This window comes from Diceros bicornis, chromosome 12, assembly GCF_020826845.1.
Source record: "Diceros bicornis minor isolate mBicDic1 chromosome 12, mDicBic1.mat.cur, whole genome shotgun sequence".
NCBI lineage: Eukaryota > Metazoa > Chordata > Mammalia > Perissodactyla > Rhinocerotidae > Diceros > Diceros bicornis.
This window is the reverse complement of record NC_080751.1, coordinates 31,667,660-31,684,861: the sequence shown is the minus strand read 5'-3', so window position 1 is coordinate 31,684,861 and position 17,202 is coordinate 31,667,660. Positions and strand designations below refer to the sequence as shown.

The 17,202-nt window shown below is 40.3% G+C and overlaps 1 protein-coding gene across 8 annotated transcripts in view; it reads left to right on the top strand.

Annotated features, from left to right (window-relative positions):
• Positions 1-17,202, top strand: part of EML6 (EMAP like 6) — a 263,596-nt gene that overhangs the window by 41,386 nt on the left and 205,008 nt on the right. Inside the window, exon 1 of one of the 8 annotated variants that reach the window (XM_058551234.1) lies at positions 1,463-1,611. The exons of the other annotated variants lie outside the window; for them this stretch is intronic. Coding sequence (XP_058407217.1) covers positions 1,502-1,611 — 110 coding nt within the window. The 5' untranslated portion in view covers positions 1,463-1,501. Of the gene's footprint in view, positions 1-1,462; positions 1,612-17,202 lie in introns of those variants that run through there. 8 annotated transcript variants of the gene reach the window in all.

Below are 17,202 nucleotides of genomic sequence, written 5' to 3'. Positions count from 1 at the left end.
TTTTTAATTCTAGACATTTTGATTATGATGTGTCTTGTTGTGGACCTCTTTGGGTTTATCTTGTTTGGGGCTCTCTGTGCTTCCTGTACCTGGCTGTCTGCTTCCTTCCTTAGGTTAGGGAAGTTTTCATCTATTATTTCTTGAAATAGATTCTCTGCCCCTTTGTCTCGCTCTTCTCCATCTGGGACACCTGTAACACGGATGTTAGTGCACTTGATGTTGTCCCAGAGGTCTCTTAGACTGTCCTCACTCTTTTTAATTGTTGTCTCTTTTACCTGTTCAGCTTGGGTAATTTCTTCTAGTCTTTCGTCCAGCTCGCAGATCCATTCTTCTGTATCCTCTACTCTGCTTTTGAGTCCCTCTAGCGAATTTTTCATTTCCAGTATTGTATTCTTCATTTCTGATTGGTTCTTTTTTATATTTTCCATTTCTTTGTTGACATTCTCACTGAGTTCATCTATTCTTCTCCCCACATCAGTGAGCATCCTTAACACTCTTAGTTTGAACTCCCTGTCGGGTAGGTTGCTCATTTCTGTTTCACTTAGTTCCTTTTCTGGAGTTTTGTCCTGTTCCTTTACTTGGATGTATTCCTTTGCCTCCTCATTTTGCCTCTTTCCCTGTGCTTTTGTCTACGTATTAGGTAGGTCAGCTACGTCTCCTGCTCTTGGATAGGTGACCTTATACAAGTGATGCGTTAGGAGTCCTGCAGTGTGTTTCCCTCAGTTCTCAATGTTCCCTGGGTGACCCCTATGTGGGTTACGTGTGTCCTTCTGTTGTGGCCTGTTTGCTCTCCCTGTATGCGCCCAGGTAGGCCGAGTTATGCTCCTGGTCAACTGTTGTAATGCTCAGCTGTTTGTAGTTGTTGTGGGCCCTTCAGTCTTTATCAGGTGTGGGGAGCCCCAGCTCAGTTGGCTGCAAGTTTTAATACCACATTTGTGTTGCAGTATTTCTTTTAAGTGAGTAGGCCCCCAGTGTGGCAGGTTGTTAGGCTCAGGGGCTTACAATTGCTATAAGCCTCCAGCCTTTAGGTCTCTTGTCAGCTCTGTGAGGATTGCAGCTGGGTGAGGCTGGCCTCATGCACAGGAGTACCCAATTGTTTCAGGCTTTGGAAGGTGGGGCAAACCCCCAATCTGGGTCTTTGAGAAGCACAAGTCTTCTGCAGCTGACTAGCCCTGCTGCCCACAGGTCCACACACACAGTCAACACAGTCCTGCCCCGTGTGCGCGCCCCGACCTCCTGAAGTGGACCCAGTCTCTCCACAGCGGGAGCCCCACGCTCTTCACCCGCTCCTTATGCACGCCCTGCCCCAGTCAAGTGGGCTCAGTTGCCAGGCTGCAGAGAATCCAGTCATCAATCTATGCTGGCCCACAAGTTGCCTGAGGGCTTGTTGTTGGGTGGGGCCAGTCTCTAAGGTGGGCTACCTGCCCTGGCTGAGCTGGATTAAATCGGTGCTCTAGTAGGTGGGGCAGACCTGGGCTAACAGGCCCCAGGGAGAACTCCAATGGCGTCTGTGTCAGCACGCCCACACCAGGCCACAACAATGGCTGCCGCCAATGTCCCAGTCCCTGGAGAGGTCTCACCTCTCACCGAGATGCACTCAGGGCCTATCAGGTGAGACTCTTTTCACCAAAGCACTGTGCACCTTTCTTTCTGGTGATTTTAGGTTGCTTTCTGAAATGGGTGAGTTTGCACATGGGCCCTTTAAGAGCCAGTTTTAATTTCTTTGTGAACCAGCTTTTCTGGGGGTACTCCCCAGTGTTTTAGTAGCAGGCAAAGTCAGATATTATGCCACTCGTCTCGATTGTGCTGGGTCCACAAAATGCCCACAGCGGGGGTGCTCCCCGGCTCAGGGCCCCGCTCCTCCAGGGCGGGCTGCGGACCTCTAGGCTGCTCCCGGGTGGCCATGAGGCGCTGCGGCTGGTGCAGGTGGCGTTTTTCCTCTCCAGAAGGGAGTCTCTGCCTCTTCCACCTCAATTAGGATTGTCCGTTGTTGCAGGAGTTCCTCTCATCCAGTTTTCAGTTCTGTCTCGGTTAATTTTTCAATGAGTAGTTGTAAATTGGCTCTGTCCACGGGAGGAGGTGAGTTCAGAGTCTGCTTACGCCGCCATCTTGACTTCTCCCAGCTTCCTCTGTTTTTTTTTTTAAACTCAGCATAGTTATGTTATTCATTTTAAATACAGTTAGGTTCATTTATTTTTGTTTGCATTCAGTTTTAGGATCCTCCCTGCGTCCTTGATGATTTAATTTTATTTTTTGAATATCTAGAATGTTAACATGATTCCAAAACTCAAGACTAAACAAAAACAAGATATACTCAGAGAAGTAGTACAAGCTTATTTTATTTTACTATTTTTTAAGTTAGTAATCTGCTATTAAAGAATATTGATAATTTAAAAGCAAACATAGTATATGGCTGGGTGTGTCTGGGTTGTTTTTCAATGGGTATGTGGGTGGAGGATATTAGTGTCTGTTCTCCAAGGCATAGAAAAAATGTAGAAATGACATACCAGGAGCCTACAAGAGTGAATGCAGTTCAAAATGGTTAAGGTACAGATTGGGAATAACATTAATGTCACTGGAAAAAAGCCTCAGAAGGCTTGGGAGGCTCAGAAAGGCTGTGGTGCTTTCCCTGCATGACAATAGGGGGCGCAGTGGCTCAGATGTGCCATTGGGCCGTCTCGGCTAGGCTAGGGCTGGGTCGTGAGGTTCAAGATATCCAGCCCTGGAGGCCTTCCAAAACTATCTTGGTGGTTCTGTGCTGCCTCTTATGGTTTTGACCCAGGAGTGGGGTGAAGGTTGAGTGATAGTGTCATTCTCAGGCCTCCCGTCTTCTCCCTTTGGATCTTATCTTCTTGCCTTTTTTAGTCAACGTTTTATTTTCTTCAGCTTGGCAAAAAATGGTTAAGTAACCTGTCCAAGGTCATTACTCAAACCCCAAGCTGTCTAATTCTTTTCATTCTGCTGTTTGAGAAATGTTGTAAAGAGAAACCATGTATGCTGTGTCTATCTGCATGTAAAATAAGCTTAAGTCCATATAATTTCCTAATACAAAACACACTGGCACAAAGTGGACATGGTGGAAATATTATTAGTCACACGTTACAAAATCAGAGAATTCAAATGAGAGCTAATTAAAGTAAATATGGAATTAAAGAGATTAGACCAGGGGGAAAAAAATTGAACTGAAAATTAACTCAACCTCTGACCCCCCAAAGTAATCGTAAATAAATTCATTATCCCTAGTGCTTGTGAAACCTTGGGCCCCTCCACTTGTATAAGGAATCTGAGGTACATGAACCTTAAATCACACTTGTTTGCCTCTTGTTGCTTATGTAGGCTTATTTGCTGTGCTTACATTAATGCTTAGTTATTCAATGGCTAAAGTGATATTTTCTCTAGCTTTAACTTTGGAAAGAGAAAATTAAACTGTGTCCTCAAGGGTGAGCTGAAGGGTGAACTTCATTTTTAAGAACATCACCTATCTTCTCAGTACGGTGACTAGTTAAATAATATTCTGCCCAGGGCAGGATCAAACCCAAGTTGGGGAAATGGGGCAGCCAAAGGCCAAGGTGGCTTTTCCAGCTTTACTTCTGTTCAGTGTGTGAATGTAGGAGATGCCAGATTCTCCTATTTAACCTCTTCTATTTACAGAATTGCTTATGCTAAAATTTATCCATGAATGCTTCCATTAAAGATTTTAGTGGATTTTCTTCATCTGGGGTTGTTGACATTTGATTAGTGGGAAATGGTTAAGTCACACGTATGAATAGTTAGCTAATGTTTGTGCTGGCAGTGTATATTTGTTTCTATTTCTTTTTAATTTTTTTTCCTTTCTCTTTTTCACCAGCATTAGAATATTTTTTCTATTTTCCACTTTATTATAATAACATTTTCTGGATATCTTACTCTGGGTGGAAAAACTACCTGCATTTCAAATCTAAGTGATTGTAGAAGTTTTAGAAGCAGTAAATATTTTATTATGTTCGGCCTCTGAATTCTTTTTTTTTCTTTTTCCATTTTTATTTTTTTTTTAATTTTTTGTTTATTGCAGAAACATTGGTTTATAACACTGTATAAATTTCACGTGTACATCATTATACTTCTGTTGCTGCATGGATTACATCATGTTCTCCTGTTCACCACCCAAATACTAAGTACAACCCATCACCACACACATGTGCGGAATTATCCCTTTCGCCCTCCTCCCTCCCCCCTTCCCCTCTGGTAACCACCAATCCAATCTCTGTCTCTATGTATTTGTTTGTTGTTGTTATCTACTACTACTTAATGAGTGAGATCATACAGTATTTGACCTTCTCCCTCTGACTTATTTCACTTTGCATGATACCCTCAATGTCCATCCGTGTTGTCACAAATGGCTGGATTTCATCGTTTCTTATGGCTGAGTAGTATTCCATTGTGTATATATACCATATCTTCTTTATCCATTTGTCCCTTGATGGGCGCTTAGGTTGCTTCCAAGTCTTCAGCCTCTGAATTCTTGTGTGTAATTATATGCACACATAAGCGTATCTTTAGAAATTATTTACAATCATATTTGTAAGAACAGAAATGATGATAGATCTTATATTTTTGGTATGGGTTGTCATTATTTTAAATCTTAAACAGTGGCTCAAAATTGTTATGAATTAATTATGCACACCTGTAATTTTCAGCATTTAATTATATATCGACTCTTTTGAACTGTTCTTTGATTATTCTATTGTATGAATCCTCTTTCCTCTGTAAGTTTAAGGAGAAAAGCATTTTGTGCATTCTTCTTAGTGTAGTCCCTATAGCACCTAGAACTATCTCTATCATATAATAGGTACTTAATAGTCTATTATTATTTTTAATTCTTAGTAAATACTTTATTCTTTATGTACATGTGTTCTACTTTCTTTTTTAGTTTACTTTTTATTTTGAAATAATTTCAGACATAGGAAAGTTCTAAGACTAATACAAAGAATACCCATATACCCTTCGCCCAAGATTCCCCAAATGTTAATATTTTGCCACGTTGGCTTTAATATTCTCTTTTTTGTTCTCTCCCTTCCACCTCCTCCTTTCATTCCTTCCTTCTTCCCTTCCACTCTCCTTCCTTTCCTTGATCCATCCATCCATCCATTCCTCCTTCCCTCCCTACATCTACCTATCTACCTATCTATCCATCCTCCATCCGTCCATCTGTCCATCTACGTATCTATCCATTCATCCATACATACACACATATACAAATATGTATATAGACATGTATTTTTTTGAACCACTTGAGGATAAGTTGCAGACCTGATTTATGGCTCTTTTTCCCTGAATACTTCAATGTGTAGTTCCTAAAAACAAGGACTTTTTTTTTTTGCATAACCACAGTTCAACCCTCAAAATCAGTAAGTTAACATTTAAAAAATATTATTGTGTGATCTACAAATCTGATTAATATTTTGACAATTGTCCTAATAATGTCTTTTAGAGCAAAAGAAAATCCAAGATCACATGTTATATATCAAGTCTCTTTAGTCTCCTTTAATCTGGAACATTTACTCAGTCTTTCTTTGTCTTCCATAACTTTGACATTTTGGAAGAGTGCAGGCCAGTTATTTTGTAGAATGTCTCTCAATTTGGGTTTGTCCAATGTTTCCTCATGATTTGGGTTATACATTTTTGGCAGAAAAATCATAGCAGTGACATTGTATTCTTCTCTGTCCATTGTTGTCAAGAGGCACATGATGTTGATTTGTACTGTTACTGGTGATGTTAACTTTGGTCACTTGGTTTAGGTGGCATCTGCCAGATTTCTCCACTGTAAAGTTACTATATTTTCCTTTCTAATTAATAAGTATCTTGTGGGAAGATACTTTGAGACTATGTAAATATATATTTTTCATCAAACTTTCACACAGCTGTTTTATCATCAATTGATGATTCATGCTTTAATCCATCATTACTATGATGGTCACTGAATAGTGATAATCTAATTCGATTCTGTTTTTTTATTTTGAATATAAATATCCTTTGTTTAGCTTCAGAATTTTCTCTTAGTTCTCTTGGTCAGCACTATGCCTTATTCTCTTTGCGGAGGACCCAGTGTTTACCAGAAATAAATAACTTCATAAACAATACTTTTTATGATAGTAGAGTCATCTGTTCCCCTTTATTTGTGATTGCAGCTAAAAGTAGCACCTAATATATTAAATATCTCTACCAGAATAGCCTGTTTTCACATCATTTTGTCAAAATTACTCTCGAGTGAGGTAATCAATGTAGGTTTTTGTAGAGCATCTGTTTGGTGTCGCTGTCTCTTTGAAGCGTCTTGAATCCTTTTTGACACTTGTTGTGACAAAGTATTAGCTGGTACAGCGTAAACACAATTTAACTCAGTATTAACATGACAGTTTGGCAAGCCTTAATCTGTTCAGGATACTATATCAATGAAGAAGAATCTGCAGCTTAAAAAAAATCTAGATTCTCATCAATCAACACACAGAGATAGTTTTGTAGTTTTATTATATGGTGATAAGCTAGAATCTACTAGATAAAAGTAAATGACACATATGTAGGTATTTTTATCAAAACTGGAAAGCATATTTTATCTAAAAAAACACCCAAGCTTATACTTCTAATCTGCAGTCTAAAGAGATATTTTATATGGAGATTGTTTTATTTCTACTGTGTTTGTTCCAATTCAATTCTGTGTAACGTGTATTTATTGAGTAGCCCACCTGGGCCTGTGCAGTAATTAGGTAATGTGACAAGAAGATATATATACACACACAAACCCCTACATATATACATACATACATGTATAGTTGTCATAGTTTTAACTTTCGAAAAAATATTGAAAGAAATACTTTTAATTTTAAATTCCATTTACTAATATCTGCATGAGATCGCATTCTGGAAAAAGATTCTTAGGCTTTGCAGAGATTGTGGCATTGTCTTCTAGGTAAGTTTTTTCCATTGGTTCAGGAGTAGACCTCCTGAAATGTAACGTTGTGGATGAGGTCATATTCGAAGGCCTTTTCCTGACTGGTGATATCCTGTTTCAGATCTCATCATAGTTCCTAAACAGATCAGAAAACCACATTTTTTTGATGCTTCCTTGGTCTTTAAGAACAACGAAAACATTTTGTTAGCTTTAGCTGATCTCAGAGATGCCACTAAATTATGTACTTATTTTTTAATTAAAAAGATTCAGCAACTGTCAAAGAAAAAAAACTGATTTAACAATGTTTTGGGTTCTTATTGCTAGAACCAACTGAGAGATATAGCATCTCAAGGATTACAGGCAAGGACGTTTCTAAGTTTGTCCCCGTTGCTATTCTCCTTCCCAGCGTGAGTGGAGGCACTCCGGATTGACTCTTGAAAAGTTTTCAGGGTGACAGCCAACACAATGATGAGAGCACTTGTAAACAGCTTATTTACATTAAGTAGATTATATTTTATCATCGTGTAGTCAACACGCATAAACATCTCTCTGGACTGTCCGTGAGAATTTACTCTGTTCGTGGCAAGTAACCTGGTGGAGATGCTGAGAGTCAGGGGACCCAGATCCTTGTCCAAGATCTGCTCTCAACTTTCTGTGTGATCTTGGACAAGCCATTATCTCCTCTGAATCTATTTTCTCCTTTGTGAAAAAGATACATTAAATCATCTCTAAGGATTCTTACAGCTCTAAAACTTTTCTATGTATATAATTGGTTCTACTCAAAATTATTCTCTTTTTTTCTTTTCAGAAAATGTATGGGATTTTGGCTTCTATGCAGATGAAAATAACCCCCAAAATTCTAAATCCAAATATATATGATTTATTGGTTCCAACTGAAATACTTCATGTTTATATCTACATAATGCTAACACATGTGGGTAATGATGACTAAGAATTTTAGCATGGCTTGGAAAAATATAGGATTGTTTCTGTTGTAAATAGGGCTCACATTGCTGCCCTGTAATTCCTTGCTTCTGCTTTACAGAGCTGGAGTTGGGACAAGCTTACGTGTCAGTGACAGCTGCAGGGACTTCGTTTGCATAAGATTTTGGCTGTGTGGTTCTCAGCTTTCAGCTGAAAGCTGGGCAGCTAAGAACCACACTAGCCAAGAGGCTGGGAAATGACTTATTTTAATTAATCAGAATACAAGGTACAGATGAGCTGATTGAGACACCAGAATCTGATGGGACTTTGTAAATAAACTGGCAAAGATTTATATGAGCCAGTCTGGCTGCAGTGTGCACCTGATGGGTTGTCAGGAGGTTCTGATGAATTAGTAGTGATATCAGGAGACTTCACGGTAATTCCAGGCTTGAATATTGCCATAGAGGATGCTGCAGAGGACCTCTGGTTTCACTTCAATTTAGCTGTCAGAGCCAACAGCACAGGGTACCACGGGACCAGGCTTGGAGATACAGCTGTTAATACTATGCATCTGATCTATGATGGATTCTTAATTTTTAAAAATGGATAGGTATGTTTAAATAAATTTAAGAAATTTAAATTACAAAAGTAATACATATTCACTGTAAAAATAAATCATTGAAAACTACTGAAGTGTATAAAATGAAAAGTAAGAGTTCTTACCCCCATCCACCCAAACTCACATTCCCCATGGGCAGCCACTATAAACAATTTGATGTGGATCCTTCTAGGCCTTTTTCTAAGCACACCACCATTTTTTATATATTATGATTTAATATTAACTGTTATATCATGTTATTATAATTTGGGATTCAGTACTGGACACTATAGATAATTTTTCATTCTATGAAATGGTATGATGAAACCTTTAATGTTTCCCAAGTAAATTGATAGTCTACTGATATACTCAGTTATTTGCCCTTAGCTTCTTGCCTGGGACCAGTCTTGGGCAATCTTCTAACTTAAATAGTGATCTTGAATTCACCTAAGTGATAGGGCTTGTCCAGTGTTGGGTAAGAAGACAGTGAACTATAAATAGGGTAACAATATAATTTATCATCCAAACCAGGCCACTTTGAGAGTCCTTAGTAATTACACTGGAACAGGTGTAAACTGGGACTCTCCAGACATATGGTCACTCTAAAGGTTGACATCAGTGCCCTTGGGACCACTTGCTTTCCTCTTCTGTTCCATGTTTCCTGGTTCCTGTTAAATAATGTGGCCATGAGCCCTACTACATCTGGGCATTGACCCTAAATGAATTGATGATGGATTCCTTTCTTGCCCTTTGGTTTTTCTAATAGGGAATCTACAGTAATTCTTAGGGGAACCTGTTAGCACTCAGAGTTCAGACTGTTAAGTTTCTTAATTCTACACTGATCCAGCATCCCTCTTTTCCACTTCTCACCTCCTGTTCTCTTCAGTCTGCTCTAGCTGGGCTTCTCTTGCCACCACTCCACCAAACCTGCCCTTGGTAATATCATTAATGACCTCCATGTTCACAAATGCAGGGTAGCCACGTGTCTGTTCTTATTCGATACAGTCAATCATTCCTTCCTCCTTAGAACATGTTCTTCCCCCTTTTTCTGTGATCCCATACTCTTCTGACTTCTCCTCCCTTTCTAGTGTCACCTTCTTAGTATCTTTTGCTGGATGCTTCTCTGCTTCACCTCCCAGTGTTAAAGTGCCCCAAGGCTCTTCCCTATCCACAGTCTCAGTTTTGTGCCTGTAATGTTCATCTTCAAGTTGAAGCCCATACTGGTATCTTCAGTCCTGATCCCTCCATTGAGCTCAAGGCTTATGTATCTAACTGCCCACTTGACATCTCCTTCTGGGGATGTAAACCTGACATGGTCAAAACAGAACCTTTGATCCTCAAAACTAATCCTCTTCCAGTCTTTCCATCTTAGTACATGGCACCACCGTCCACTTGCTTGGTCAGGCCCCAAACCCAGGAATCATCTTTGATTCCTTCCATTCCCACCCTTCCCTATTCCCAGCAAGTCCCATCAGCTCTGTCTGTAATATTCTGTTCACTCTACTGCTACCCCTCTAGTGCAAGCCATCGTCACCAATGGCCCGAACTCTTTCAAGTTCTGACAAGTCTCCCCCCCCCCCTTTTGCCCTCCCTGTGGCCCATCTTCTACACGGTGGCCAGAGAGCTTTTAAAAGTTACTTTTCCTGCTCAAAATCTGCTTATGGCAGCACATTGCGGTTAGAAGAAAATCCAGACTGCTCTTATGGCTGGCTGGCTGCCTGTTGAGGCTCTGTTCTTACCTCCTCTGATTTGCTGGGTGCTGGCAACTCACTGGCTTTGTTGGTCCTCAGAACCAACAAGCTCACCCTGTGTCATGGCCTTTGCACCTGCTATTCCTTCTGCGTGGGTCTTTGCATGCCTAGTTCCTTCTTGTTCAGGTTTCAGTTCAATTTCATCTCCTCAAAGAGGACTTTAGATAGTAGTAGTCACCCTCCAAATCACTGTTTTTGCCATTACTTTATGTACTTTTTCTATAGAGCATGCATTTATTGTCATTTCCCTCCTCCTTTGCCTACTAGAATGTAAACTTATGACAGGTGGGGATCCTGTCTGTTTTGTTTACTTTCATGTCTCAGCACATAGAACGGTGCCTGGTACATGCTAGGCACTTGATTCTTGTTGAATGAATAAACAGTGGTCACTGCGATCCAGGATGACTTGTATCCCAGGCAGCTCTTCAGCATCACGAGTGACCCATTTTTGTTTCAAAATCAACACTATTTATTGCTCTGTCTCTGTCTCCTCTGTCTATCTGATGTTTATCTCTGCATGGTCTTCCTGCCTCAGGTCTTCATAAGCTTTGTACGTGCTTTTTCTTGTACCAAATCATTACCTTCCCCATGACATTTATGTGGAGACCATTCTGTGCTGTTTGCTAGATTAAACTAATCTAAGCGCCCAAGTAGTTACTTTGAAAATTTGTTCCTTAACTCCCCTTATCTGTTCCTAAAGAGATTCCTTTAACTTGGTGCTTTGTGGAGATGACAAAAGAATTAGTCAAGAAAAACTGAGCCCTGTCATCCAACTTATGTAATTTACTGTGCAGTTAATCTTAATGGTATGCTGTAAATTTTTGCAGTTATAATTACAGTTTGAGTTCACCATCTTTTCACCAGATCATCCCTAAAGCCCTGAACCTGGACTTGCTAGGTTAAATGTCCTTTGGTATTTTGGTATCCAGTTCCTTCTTTCTCATCATGCTCATTCTTTGTCATCCTCTGAGTCACCATGTCACCTGTAAAGTTCCGGGCAACCATTTCTTACTCATAGCAGAGCAGATACATTAACTGTAGATATCTCATGCCCTGTGTGCTGTTATTCAAAAGCCAATCTTTAAATTACATAGCTTTTCTGCCTCAACTAATCTTCATTAACTGTTTATCAGCTGCATTTCTATTGCTTATTGCATAAATGAATGCAAATGCAGGAAATTCTGGATGCAGGATGCCGTCTATGGAAATGAATTCTGCTAATACCATTTTCACAATGTCTGCTACAAAGTGCCTCCTATAAAATGGGAGCTATCACATGCATGTGTGTGTGTATATATGTATGTTTCCATGTACTTAGGCACATACGTAGTTGGGGTTGAGGCTGTCCCTCACAGTTGTTCGATTATCTATTGACTGATGTAGTGTCAACATGGTGTCTTTGAGGTATAAAATGACTGTACACTGGGCAGCAAAACTGCACCTATTTTTCTATTTTGATAGTTTCATTTGTGTTACCTCTTCAAGACGAGGATTAGAATTAAATTGACTAGGCAAGCAAAGCTGAAAATTGAATTAATTTCAGATTTGTAATGAAAAATGAGATCTCTCGTACTCAGTGTTAACTAGGACCCTGTGGGCTATACAGACTAAATTGACAGTCTCTCATTAAAATGATATTTTCTCCAGTGAAATGTACTGGCACTAAATAGTCCCTGAAATGCTTTATGCTCCAAGGTCACAGCTGCCATCAGGATTATGGAACTCAGAGCAGTTTTCATGAAACCCATAGAATTCACAGCATTTATTAAATTTGGTACAATTTTGCCAAGTATTTATGGAATTCCTACTCTGTGCCAGGCACTGTGCTAGGCAATTAGGATTAAGGATGAATAGCTTGTGATTCTTGTCATCAAAGGGCTTCCATAAAACCAAGCTTAAAGTAACTTGGTTAGTGATGTGAGAGAAGTCCTGTGAAAATGTGGGTGGAGAGGGACTAATTTCCTCTGGTTGGTTTGGACAAAAAGGAAATAGTTGATAATAGATGTAGACTTTGATGGATTTCACCACGCATAGAATGGTCATCCAGGACTGGAAATTACAAAATATTTAATGCAAAGGAAAATACTATGGCACCAATTCAATTTTAATTTTAGCTATGTTGTTTACCTTTAAGGACATTTGATCATTTCATTCCAAGGTAAAATTTTCCCTGAACTGAGACCACCTTTTTGTTCATGAGAATGGCAGACATCATTGAACACCTACCATGTGTTGGATGCCTTATGCACATTCCCTGATACTACTCAGCAGCAGCCCTGCAACGTAGATAATATTATCAATATAATTTAGTTGGGAGAGGTCAAGAGATTGGCCCTTGGTTACACACCTGATAAATGGCAGAGCTGGGCTTCACACCCACGTCTGTTTGACTTCAGAGACCATGCTTTTCCCCCCACAGAATGCTGTCTTTTCACACACAACTGTTAAAACTGTGACTGTTGGTTGATGGATGTGATGACATCAGCAGAGTTCACGTGTATTATTCTGGGTTAATTTAACCAAATGTTATGTTTGGGCAAGTCTTAGAACCAGACTTTTTTCAGTATTTTGGTGGCTCAGTGATCTGAGAGCTTAGGTACTAAGGGTTAGGCCCAGGGCAGGACAACATTGGCCTGTTCACTGTCCCCATGTCAGAGGGTAACTGATTCATAGAGGACAAGGCCCAGATGCTCAAGAGAATAGAGAGCCTCTCGGTGATCCCAGACGTGCTGTCTCAGGAGGGGTCAGCATGTGGGTGGCGTTTGTGAGCTAGCGGTCCAGCCAGGGGCTGTGGCTCTCTCCTGAGGTGCTGATGCTGCAGGCCCCTGGCTATACTAAGAGAAATCTTTTCTCTCAGGAGGAACCAGAGCTGTGGGAGGTGACCTTAGTCCTTTAGGATCAGAAGGCACCACTTAGCAATGAGGCCCAGTATGTAGCCCAAAGCTGGGCAGACAAGATATTTCAGACAAGCTTCAGAAGTACTTTCCCTGGGGCTTCTTGGGTGCCTAGCTCTCTCTGTCAGCCGTCTTGGCCAGGCTGTCACATTGCTTATCTCACATCGGTAACTGAGCCTGGTCTTCCTCTCCTGGGCCAATAGCCTGGCCGGGATAGCTGGGGGTGACCACTACTCCCTTCCTTCCCCATCCTAGCAGATCATGCCTGAAGGGCTGAGCTTTCTCACACTCCTCAATACTCAAGACAGGAAAAGGCATTGCTCATATTTAGAAAGCCAACATCTATATCTCTAGGCAAAGTGTCACTAGATAATTACTTCCAATTTACATTGCCTAATCTCTCAGATCTCCTTGGAAAGAGCCATATCTCTCCTTGCTCTCTTCTTTAATCTCCTGCAATATTTACAACTGGGAACGTCTTTCTTGCAGGTAACTTAAAGTCTGTATACTTTATTTGAACATCCATATCTCTTTATTCTGTGCTCAGAAGAGAGGGATAATTATAATTTGTACTCTCCTAAGCAAAATTATCACTAAATTTTCTCTCAGAGGCAGCTCAGTGTGGTATAAGAGCGTAAACTTTGGAGTCAGATTTAGTTCTGCTGCTTTCCGTCAGTTTGCTTTTGGGCCCACTGTTTAACTCTGAGTCAGTTTCTTCATTTGTGAAAAGGATTCAGTATAAAATGCCCCCCACTGAGACTGGCACAGAGTCTCCTTTCGTCTTGTTGCTTTGCTATCCCCAAGAAGATGTCTGCTCCTACTCCAGCCTTCATGTCTGCGTTCCAGCTAGCAGGAAGGAGAAAGGGGGCACAAGGAGGGGCCCTTTTCCTACTACTAAGAACACTTCCTGGAAATTGCACACACAATTTCCATTTTCATCCCATTGGCCACAACTTGGTTGAATGACCACATGGGACTGGTTCCAAGGGAAGCTAGGAAATGTAGTCTTTATTCTTGCCATTTATTCATGTGCCCAGAAGATATTTGAATGTTCTATTTCTGAGAAAGAAGAGGAGGATCGTAGGTTGAGTTCCCCAGGAAGCAGACTCTGAGGCAAAGTTTAGCTTGCAGGATGTTTATTAAGGAGTGCTCTGTGTATCAACAGTGATGAAAGGGAGGACAGAAGGAAAAGTGAAGCTACAATGCAATCCCTATGACAGCCTCAGCACGCCCCCACAGGTTGCTCTGAAGCTGAGATGGCCAGGCCTTTATATTCCTGTATTGATCAATAATTAGGTATGTGCTGGCCTGGGAATAGGTGTGACTTTGGGCAAGGCAACTCTTGGCAGTTGAATTGACCCCTGAAGAGACTCACAACTGAAGGCTGTCTTCTGACAGTGCTACTGGCAACGGGGCCAACAAGTCCTTCATGGAAGGGGATTCTGGGTGACTCATCTTAGCGTCCATTGCAGAGATAAGGGAAGAGCTAGCATATCTGCCACACTACACACAGAGTGGTTGTAAAGATCAAATATAAGAAAAAGTAGAGGGCTTTTGCAGAGGACCTGACTTATGGTAAGTACCCAATCAGTTTTAGCTGTGGTAGTAGTATTTCCCAAAGTTATTTTAATAGGATATTTTTCTCTCAGAACATCCTGTGGGACTAAAAGGGTTGGCCATCCCTAGTCTAATGATCAAATTTAGGAAATATTGTGTTGAAAATCTTTACTTTCTACTCCATGTTGGTTGATGTTTAGTCAAGGCCTCTTCCAATGAGTTGTATTAGAAAAGATTGTGTTGACTTTACTGTTGTTTTTGGTTTTCACCAAAGTGGAAATATAGAAAGTACTTTTACACTTAAGATTCTATATTACTGATATTCATTCCTTCAGTTAGCAAGTGTGTCATATAGAAATTTCCTGAAAATAAGATCAAGAAATGAAAAAATCATTCATTAAACAAACACTTATTGAGCATGCACTCTAGCAGGCCATCCTACCCAAAACAAGCCAGCATTTCTCACCTGTGCCTCTGCAGTCATCTCCTAACTGGTGTCCCTGTTTCCACTCTTGCCCCTTCTACTGTCTGTTCATTACAGCAGCAGAGTGGTCCTTTAAAAATTGTTGGTGAGTCTTATCACTCCCTTTACCCTCAACCCTCTAATAGCTGCCTAGTGTATTTACAGTGAAATTCAAAGTCCTGGCCATCCCTTGCCAGGCCCTGCAGGCTCTGGCCCTTCGCCACCTCCCTGACCTCATTTCTGTCCCAGTCATTTTGCTCCAGCCACACTGGCCTCTTTGCTGTTTCTTGGACATCCAAGCAAGTTCCTGGCGCAGGACTTTTGCACTTGTTCTTCCCTGTGCGCAGAATGCTCTTCCATAGGTTTGCACTTGGCTCACTCCCTCACTTCATTCAGATCCCTATGTCCCTGTCACCCCATCAGAGAGGCCTTTCCTACTTCTCTTTAAAGTGGCACCACTTCTCTCTCACTCACCCTACTTTATATTTCTTCATAGCACTTATTACTACATAAAATTGTATATTTATTTGTTTATTGTTCATTGTCTGTCTCCCCAACCAGCATGTAGGATCTGAGAGAGCAGGGCGTTTGTTTTTGCTTACTGCTGTATTCCCAGAAGATTGTCACCAAGCAGGCACTCAATAAATTTTTGTGAGTGAAGGAGTGAGTATGCTGGCTTCTGGGAATAGAATGATAAGACAGTCATGGATACTGCCCTCGTGGAATATATAGTCCACAACTAAGGCCCATTTCAACAGAAGGTGCAATAAAAATCACAGAATTTTCTTTTTAAATATAGTAGTAAATAATTATAGTATAGTTTCTAATGTTGAACTATCCTTGCATTCTTATGACAACCTTACTTGGTCATGATATGCAATTTTTAAAAAATATTTTGATATTATGTATTTTATTTAGTATTGGCATGTAAGAATGGTTTTCTGTAGTTTTCTACTGTCTTTATCCAGTTTTGATAACCATTAACTTCATCACAGTTATGCCAGCCTCATAGGAGAACATGGGATGCTATCTATCTGTAGTCATGCACTGCATAATGATGTTTCGATCAACGACAAACCACATATATGACAGTGGTTCCATAAGATTAATGCCATATAGCTTAGGTATATAGTAGGCTATACCATCTAGGTTTGTGTAAGTACACTCTATAGTGTTTGCACAATGACAAAATCGCCTAATGACGCATTTCTCAGAATGTATCCCTGTCATTAAATGATGCGTGATGCTATTTCTGTTTTCTGGAGCAGTTAAAAAAACATAGGAATCCCTGTTTAAATCTAGGTTTGGTAGAACTTGCCTGTAAAACTGTCTGGGCTTGGTATCTTCAAGTTGGGTAAAAGTTTGGTTATCATTATAATTTTAATGATTTTTTTGGTCTCTTATTTTCCTTTTCTTGATTCAATTTCTATAATTTTATTTTCCAGAAAAAATTTCATTTTATGTAGATTTTCAAATATATTATAAAGGGTAGGTTTCTTAATTCTTCTTGTATCTATAATTGAGCCCTTTTTATCATTACTAATATTGATTTTTTGTGTTTTCTTTCATTGGTCTTAATCAAGCTTGACAAAGTTTTATCTACTTTATTGTTATTTCCAAAAACCACCCTGATTTTATTAATCAAGTCTACTTTGTTGTTGTTGTAGTTGTTTTATTCTCTATTTTGTTAGAGTCTCTTCTTTTTCTACCACAACTGTGAAAGTAAGGACAGCTGTACTTCTGGACACAGCTTTGCTGTCTACCTCCATCCCCACCCTGTGGAGACCTGGAGTTCCCACAGACTCTAACTTGCTTCTTTGTGACCTCAGCACTTACAGAAGGGAAGTCTCCCATGCCTGAAGATGCTTCATTTGGTGTACATCTTAAGGTTTTAGCATGGAGCCAAAAGTCTTTTCACTGTCAGCTAATTATTCAAGGGGTGGGGGCAGTTGTGATGGCAGGGTGTTGGGGAGAAGCCTAAAATTGGTCCACCTGTTCTGCGGGAGGTCATTTAATTGAGTATCCTGATGACTTTAAGACCACTCCTGCTTCTTAGATTTGTTTGACTTTAGGCTTGGACTTTTATGCTC